General features: G+C 39.3%; 1 protein-coding gene across 2 annotated transcripts in view; it reads left to right on the top strand.

The window, feature by feature from the left end:
• Positions 1-8,423, top strand: part of chka (choline kinase alpha) — a 29,958-nt gene extending 21,535 nt beyond the window's left edge. For both annotated transcript variants that reach the window (XM_060923928.1, XM_060923927.1), the window contains 8 exons: positions 66-199; positions 854-958; positions 1,094-1,152; positions 1,239-1,326; positions 2,750-2,858; positions 4,218-4,324; positions 4,706-4,787; positions 5,237-8,423. In XM_060923928.1, the coding sequence (XP_060779911.1) occupies positions 66-199; positions 854-958; positions 1,094-1,152; positions 1,239-1,326; positions 2,750-2,858; positions 4,218-4,324; positions 4,706-4,787; positions 5,237-5,296 (744 nt within the window). In that variant the 3' untranslated portion in view covers positions 5,297-8,423. The remainder of the gene's footprint in view (positions 1-65; positions 200-853; positions 959-1,093; positions 1,153-1,238; positions 1,327-2,749; positions 2,859-4,217; positions 4,325-4,705; positions 4,788-5,236) is intronic.
• Positions 8,424-8,715: the final 292 nt, after the last annotated feature.

Genomic DNA, 8,715 nt, shown 5'->3' on the forward strand with positions numbered 1-8,715 from the left:
AGACAAAATTGATGTTCATATACTACTTCCAACCATTTTCCAATCCTACTTATCTGTCTCTACAGAGCCGTCGACTCGCCACAGAGGAACTGGGAATTCCCAGTTTATGTGCTGAGATTGCAGAGAAAATTGCCAAGTTTCATAAGATGGTGATGCCTTTTAACAAAGAGCCCAAATGGCTGTTTGGCACCATGGAAAAGTGAGTGACACTGCAGATGTTTTCAACACTTTCAATAGTCCCCCCCCCCATTTTACAGTGTCTCCTCTGGGAATTAGAAGTAGGTAAATAATAAATTTAATCATTACCATTGTGTGTTACTACTTTCTTATCAGTGATGTAAGCTTTTTGATGAACAAATCTTGTAGCGGTAAAAGCCAAATATTGCAACATTGTCAATAAAGGTTACCTGCGTTTTACTCTAAGCTGACTGAGGAAAAAGTGCTTCCATCAGGGCTGTAAAAGCGAGTAAAAGGTTGCATGAGTCAGCAAGGGTTGTAAAACAAAAGCCTGTTGCCATGATATTTTGATTGTTTGATGGATTGCTAGATCATCTGCCAAATTTCTAGTCAGAAGTTCCGAATTCAATGCTTTTTGCTCCCTAACCAATCCAAATTTTTTAATCATATTAATGCCAAACCCACCTGCAATAATTTATGGACATTTATAGAACACAGATTATTTGGCTCAAATGTTTTTGTAGGTGTCTGCTGGCTGAAACAGAACACAAAGTGGGAACAGGTGGGAATCCTCAAGTATTTGAAAAACCTCTGGTTGAATGCTTATAGCCTGATGTTTCAACTCTGAAATCTCCTTTTTCAAGGTCATATTAATTGGCTGTTCCCCATGTTGCAGATACATGAGTCAAGTGCAAAAGCTGACCTTCACCAGAGAGAACCACATCCATAAATTCAACCATCTTATGAGCCACAACCTGCCTCAGGAGATGGAGAACCTCAGGTAAAGAAAGGAATGAAATTTTATTTGAAGGTAGCCACCATTGGTTGGGAGTACAAGTACTATAATTACTATTGGATCAGCACTGAATCAGTACTGCTGTCTTACACATGGGAAGGTAAATAAGTGTTTTTGTAGGTGTCTCCTGGAATCCACCCAATCGCCTGTTGTTTTCTGCCACAATGATTTGCAAGAAGGTAAAAATACTTTTTTTTTTTTTTCTGTAGATTTCAAGTGTTTTTGTTATGTTTTACTTAAATTATTATTTCATGACTGCTTACAGGAAACATCCTTCTTCTAAGTGGCCAGGAGAACATGGAAAAGCAGAAGCTTATGCTGATTGACTTTGAGTACAGCAGCTACAACTACAGGTCTGTATATCTCCTTGTAGATTTGCCTGTGTGCTTCTGGAAGGTTAGTTCAAGTCAAACGCTTCAATTCAAACAATGAACTTTGTGCTGTAATTGTTACCATATGGTTTATTTCCCACTGCTACATTTTTCTGGACTTTGTGTAGCTTAGGAATTGCAAAGACATATTTCAACAAGAAAAAAAGATGTTAACATCAAGAAAGCTCAAGTTAGTTCTCCAAAAGAGGATGCTCAGATGCTACATATCTACTCTATTGTATGCATCAGAGACATGGACCACAAGCAAGAAGACTACGGATAAGTTGGAGGCTTTTGAAATGTGGACATGCAGAAGAATGACGCGTATCTCATACACTGAAAGACAAACGAAGAAGTCCTGGATATGGTGGGAGAAAAGAGAAAGCTGGTATGTGCCATTAAGGAAAGGAAGATACAATACTTTGGACACACAAGAGCAGATGAGCTGCAACGGTGGCTTTTAGAAGGCGGAGAAGAGGGAAATGGCAAAGGACATGGATGAGTGATATTACAGACTGGATGAAAATGAACTGTGTCCGTACAGCTCAAGACAGACAGAAATGGAGATCCATGATTGTCGAGCTTCTGAGAAGATGACACGAATGAATGAATAGCTTAAGACCGAGCATTCCCTGACTACACATGACATCATATTAGATGCAGATCACGTTGCAGATCAAAACTCTCCTTTCATAAACCCAGCTGTTTATGGATGTAATATGTTGAACATTTGGATCTGAGACCACAAAAATCCTCTCTCTGTCTTTGTCTGTGTTATCCCAAGGCAGTTTTATATGTTTAAAATGCCTGGAAAAGAACACACTCTTCAAAGAGACTTCAGCATTGAACCTGTGGCAGCCATCCAACAGGCTAGTCAAAACATTTTTGTCAAGGCTTCACATTCCCACATGTGTCCCAGCGTGAGATAGATTGGGTTTTACTCAGGATCCATGGACACCAAGTTCAGAAATGCAGTGCTCTGTAGCTGATGAAGGCTCCACTGCGGGAAATGGGGACATTTGGACCGAGTTAAAGCCTGAGAAAAGCCAACCATTGGCAGGTGTGTTTTATTTTCCAAGCTTTCTATCCAAGCTGGTCCCCTGGATCATGAAATTACACAAGGAAAGTTTTATAGTTTCAGTACAGCTTTAGAGGCAGGGGTAATCACAACCTCAAGAGTCAGATGGGTCTTTTGTTTGGTTTCCACAGCAGCTGTGAGGCTCGTGTGAAAGACCTCCTGAGCTCTGGGTACTCTGCCAGCAGATTAGCACTTTATCTGGCCTCATGTACGTTTCAGAGGCTGGTTGTGATCTCTGAAATTTTATAATAGATCAGAAATCCTGCAGGAATGTACAGTGGAGACTGTGTATTGTTTATCATTTAAATGGGCAACTCTGTTTTACAGAGGATTTGACATAGGAAACTTCTTCTGTGAATGGATGTACGACTACAACTGTGACACGCCTCCGTTTTTCAGAACCAATACCAAGAATTATCCAACCAGAACTCAGCAGGTATGAGACGTGGAAGGGTAAATGTACCTCACATATTGACAGTGTCAGCTTGACCTTGGGAGTAGCTGGGGCAGAGCTACTATATATTAGCTGCTCAGCAAATGTTAATCTTCTTGAATTCCACATTCACAGCTGCTTCTTAAATTTTAAATTCAGGTGAAATACTAATTATCTTTTTTGAATGACCATCAAAGAAAAAAGTTGCTATTTAACAGATACAAGCTGATGTTCCACTGATATGCTTGTCTATCTAGATATTGTGCAATCTTGGGGCTGTGCACACACTGCCCCATTTACTGCTGTTACATAGTTAGTACTGTGCCTAATGGCCAAACTTAAAGCGATACGACCTTTCGATTTCATAAAATCGGTGAAATTTAGTTCCCTTTGAAATTTGGTCATTGTGATGTATGTTTATTTCTGTAATATCCCACAAAATATTAGGCCGTTCTGTGGCTGGGAAGTTATTTAATTTGAGGGGGATTCCTGAGCAAATAATGTGCATGAAATCGCTCGCTTCATGCAGTCAAGCAGACAGAGGAAGTCTGTGTGTACATGCGCAGGTTTACCTTTGACCGTGCACTGACTGTTACATCATTTTGCCACGAAACGAACAGCTGATCACACTGAGGTGCTCACTGACCACCGGTATTTATTAGTTTGTTCCTGCGTTTCCTTTTCTTCGCAACATAACATCTTTTCTTCTCGCTTTCCGTTTCTGTCGTCGGTCTTTCACGTTTCATTCACACACTCGTATCCTCCATTTTTTTTTTTTTTCCCCCTCCTGTTTCAAATTTGTATCCCACAATGCCTTGCATAAACGCAGAAAGCCCACCACGTGATTGCATCTTGAATTGGGTCATGGTGAAGCAGGAAAAAATAGCAAAGAATTTGGGGCCACGTGGCCCTAAATTCATTAATTGTTCTATTTGAAAAAAGAAACAAACACAAAAAACCTAATAAAATTGGAAGTCTTTGATTCAAATTCAGTAGCTTTTGGTCCATTTAAAAAAAAATAATAATCGGGTGTCGGGGAAAATTATTTTTATGAACTACACTTGAAAAATCTGAAAGGCAGTCTACCTTGAACATATAAACTGCAACAAGCGCTAATAGAGGCGTATTGGGGCTTGAATCATGCTGCTCCATGTTCACTCTGTGATAGTTAATGACAAGGGTACCCAATTATGCTAACTTTAAATATACTCTGATCTCCAGCATCTTATTTTCTAGTAAAATGGAGTTAAATCTTAATTATGCTGAATGTAGACTTGGAGTATGGGCTTATGGAACTGTGAGAGACCTGCTCTAAAGAATGTCATTAGAGGTGAATACGCTTTTCTATATTGTTCCATTTAGATGTATTTCTTTAAAAGCTACCTGTCTGAATATAACCCTGCACTGGAAAACCTGAGTGAGGAAGCCCAGCTAAAAATCAAAGAGGACATGTTGGTGGAGGTTAACAGGTAAGCACATTTGTTTTGCTTGCATCTGTTTTTTTTTTTTTTTTAAGTCTACTTAGACTGACACATTATTTTGCATTATATTGTGGATACTAAGTCACAGCATGAATAAAATATTAATTATAAAGTCTCTGTTACTTGTTTATTTATACATCTCTTTTTATTCCAAGTTTATTGACTCAAAATTGAGAGATGCTTAGTATATGGCAGTGTAAAAAATATAGATGTGCCCCCTCTGGGCCTCCATCTCTGAGCAACCATTTGGGGCTAGTCCAAGAATTGCACTCATTTCCAGGAAGAGGCTTCAAATCGGGTTTTTAGTTTCTCGTCAGTCACGTGGCTTCCACAATGTGTAAAATACGGTAAATCTTTCTTTTGTCTTAGGTTTGCCCTCGCATCACACTTTTTCTGGGGCCTGTGGTCCATAATTCAGGCGAGACTATCCACCATAGAGTTCGACTACCTGGTGAGTTTCTGTGTTTGTTTTTGCCAAATAAACATGCATTTGGGTTTTAGACAGTAGATTTGTAATAAAGTGCATATGGACTGCACTAGAATGGGAACAAAGCATTTTATTAATAGAATACAGCTGTGTGTACACATGGTTACTGCAATACTGCCTGACGACCCTGAAAAAAGTCCAAATATTTGTTAGTTCATAGTGGCATGACAGAAAAGGTTATGCTGTTTGCCACAAATATTTACTGACAGGGTAACAATCAGCAATAGTTTTTGCAATACTTTAAGGGAATGCAGTTCATGTTGACATGACATGACGACAGAACTACAGTGTGTGCATATATTTTCAGAGTAATCAGAATAATCACCGGGCACATTGCCTGGCTCTCACCATCTCCATTGTTCCTGCTCTTTTTTTTTTTTCTTCTTCCTCTTCCCCCTTCCTCATTCTGACAGGACTATGCCATAGCCAGATTTGATGCATTCTTTGAGCTCAAAAAGGAGCTGGGGATTTAAATGCTGTGTTATTACACACGGGACAGAGAGGCTAAGAAGAATGAAGTGGAGACAGAAAACCTGGGTTTTGAATTCACTAGAAAGCAGATACTTTGCTACTGCAATAATTGTGCATTGTCCAAAATCAACACCACTCACCTTTACATGGCCTAATCTGTTCAGTAATGTACCATGCTACTTCACAGAATTGATCTCAGTATTTCAGCTCCAAAAGTTGGAACACATTTTCCAGATGCTGAAAGCTTCTGTACATATAAAATTATACCTACAGGGTCATGGGTTAGCTTTTGGAAAAACAAAAACCTAGAATAAGCTGCTGCAGTAACTATACTCAGCAAAAATAAAAACTTGACACTCATTATTTTTCAATTAGTGTTTAGAAACTTTTCTTGAAAGAGTTCTTGTTGTGATTATGGTTAAATGCATTGTCAAGGGCATTACATCACACATTCATTCTACTGGTCGGGCCTACGTAGCACGTGCGAGAGCACTGTACGCTAAAATCACGTTTCCACGTGACACAAGTGACGTGACCTATTGATACACGTGCAATTGATCTCACGGTAGCAGAGTAGAGTGTCATCTCAGAAAAACAAGGTTTTATCGTTAATTATTCGTTAATTTGCAATGCCACGACTGTCAAACATTCAGCGTGAACTTGCCATTGGCATGCTGAATACGGGAACATCCGTCACTGACGTTGCGAGGGTTATGGGATGCAGTCGACAGACCATCCATAATCTCCAGACACGTCTCCATCAAACTGGCACCACAGCCGACCGTAAGGAACCCTCCACAGAACTTGCAGGAGCTTGGTGCCATGTTGATACAAATATGGCGGCGCATTCCCCAAGCTGTGTTCAGACGCATCATCCAATCCATGAGGAGACGTTGTATCGCAGTTGTGAACGCCCATGGAGGACACACCCGATATTGACATGATTTCATTAAGTTGTGACTCACGGTTTTTGATCATGGACATTGTCGTCGCATTTCCGGTGGAACCGATTCCATGACAAACATGATCTGTATGCTATAGCATCTTTAATGACAAGATAATTGAATACAATCGTTATTTCAAACCTATTTTCCAAAATGTTCAAATTATTGACTTTGAAACGAGTGTAAAGTTTTTATTTTTGTTGAGTATATTTCGAAATTAGACTCTGCCTTGATTTGGTGAAAGTGTTCGACTCCAAAGAGTCATGTGAGTCTGCTTTTATTATGGTGGCTAATCTCTGCAAAATCATCTCTACAGACTGCTTTAGGAAATATGAAATGAGCTATAGAACGGTACAACAGATCAAACTCATTTGGCGCTGTGAATTTTCAGTGCTGTTTGACACGTATACACTCATCCAACTTTTCGAATGAAGCCTTATGATCCTTTTTGTGGTTTGTTTACTTCTTTCTCTACTTGAACAATTAGTAGACCTGGATGTTTTTTGATGGTAGTAGGTCAAGAGGGCAATGATGTGGGAAAACGGATACCTTGTTGGGACCTGGCCACCTGTGTACACTTGAGGAAATGAGATGATGGATATGATCTGATTTTAACTTGGGACCTCGAGTCAAAAAGATTAGTTCTGTTAGTTAACTGGCTCTGTTTCACAATGTGAATAAAGTGTTCACTATCAACCCGTGTTACATATTGACAATCCTTCCCTTTTTTCATCGTTGGCACATGTAGTCATCCCCCCCCCCCCCCCTCCTTACGTGAGAAGTGTTTGTTTGTTTCTTTGTTTTAATGTGTTCTAACAGTCATTTCTCTGAATTTCATTATCATTTGCCTGGTATACTGTACACTAAACTGTGATATTTTTAAAACTATTTTACAATCTTGGCTACTATTTTTGAGGATCACATTTGTTTAACATTACTGTGAGTGTCCATATATACGAGTTATGTAAAGTGTTTTTCAGTGGAACCTTTTTTCCTTTCAAGTGTATGTGGTTTTTTTTTTTTTTTTTTTAAATAGAGTTTTGTTTTGTGATGGGATTTGAATATTGTCAGTTTCTTTTTCTTCTACAGCTTCAGTGTGACATACGTATGAGGTGACTTAGTTTCACATTCTACCTTTTGAAGCTATAAGCAATTCATGCACATTCTGGCAATTTAATCACAAATTCCAATATATAAAAACCAAGGGATCAATTGAAAACAAAGAATTGCATATGAATGAATGTAATGCTGTATAAATCATGTACTGCAATTTCAGACAGTATTTTGTCTCTGACTTCATAATATGTACAACACTACAGGTTGATTCAAAACAGATCTACAGTTTGCTCTGCAGCTTGCTCTTTTGTATTGTAATTAAAGGAAAAACTTTTCAGTTTTGCATGAATTAACCTTGTCCTGCAGTAAATAATTTGCTCGTGAAAGATAAATAAAAGTATGCAAAACTATCCAAATAAAACCTCACCTTTACATGTCTTTACCTCTGCGTGTGTGCGTGCGCACGTGTGTGTCTGGAATGGAGAACCAAAACAGTGAGACATATGTCACTCGTGAGGATCTCTATGAATCTCATCTTATCTCTAGCTGCTTTATCCTGTTCTACAGGGTTGCGGGCAAGCTGGAGCCTATCCCAGCCGACTACGGGTACACCCTAGACAAGTCACCAGGTGATCACAGGGCTGACACATAGACACAGACAACCATTCACACCTACGGTCAATTTAGAGTCACCAGTTAACCTAACCTGCATGTCTTTGGGGGAAACCGGAGCACCCGGAGGAAACCCACGGGGAGAACATGCAAACTCTGCACAGAAAGGCCCTCGCCAGCTACGGGGCTCGACCCGAGACCTTCTTGCTGTGAGGCGACAGTGCTAACCACTACACCACTGTGCCACCCTATCTATGAATTGTTCTGATAAATTTGAGTACTTTTTGTTTGTGAATGTGTCGATATAATACAAAGAAAATCACATGTTGGCTTGAAGATATGAAGTTTATCTTCTCATGTTGAAAAACTCTTATTTTTCATACTAAAGACATCCTGGACCTGAGTAACATATTTTCTAATCTTGAGGATATCAGTGACGTCACTCCCAGTGTTTTCCCGCTGACTTCCTATTGTCAAAACGGCGAACCAGTTCAAAATAAAAATTGATTAACTTGCATACTTTTGTGGGTGTCTATGTAATAAAAAATTACACTGTGAAGCGAAGATATGTTTATCTTCTCATGTTGTTCACTGGGCTTACTTGTGAAATATGTTCACCACTCAATGATAAATTTCATATCTTTGCACCACCGTGTAATATCTCACTCTCACACACAAACACACACTACAGCATATTATATTGGCAACCAAATTTGACTGCTTTTAATCTGAAAGCAGTGGCTTGGTACCAGAATAAATTAAGCAGGGCTGGAGGAAGGGCTGTGAGATGAAATCCTTCACATGGTGAA

This window comes from Neoarius graeffei, chromosome 6, assembly GCF_027579695.1.
Source record: "Neoarius graeffei isolate fNeoGra1 chromosome 6, fNeoGra1.pri, whole genome shotgun sequence".
Classification (NCBI taxonomy): Eukaryota; Metazoa; Chordata; class Actinopteri; order Siluriformes; family Ariidae; genus Neoarius; species Neoarius graeffei.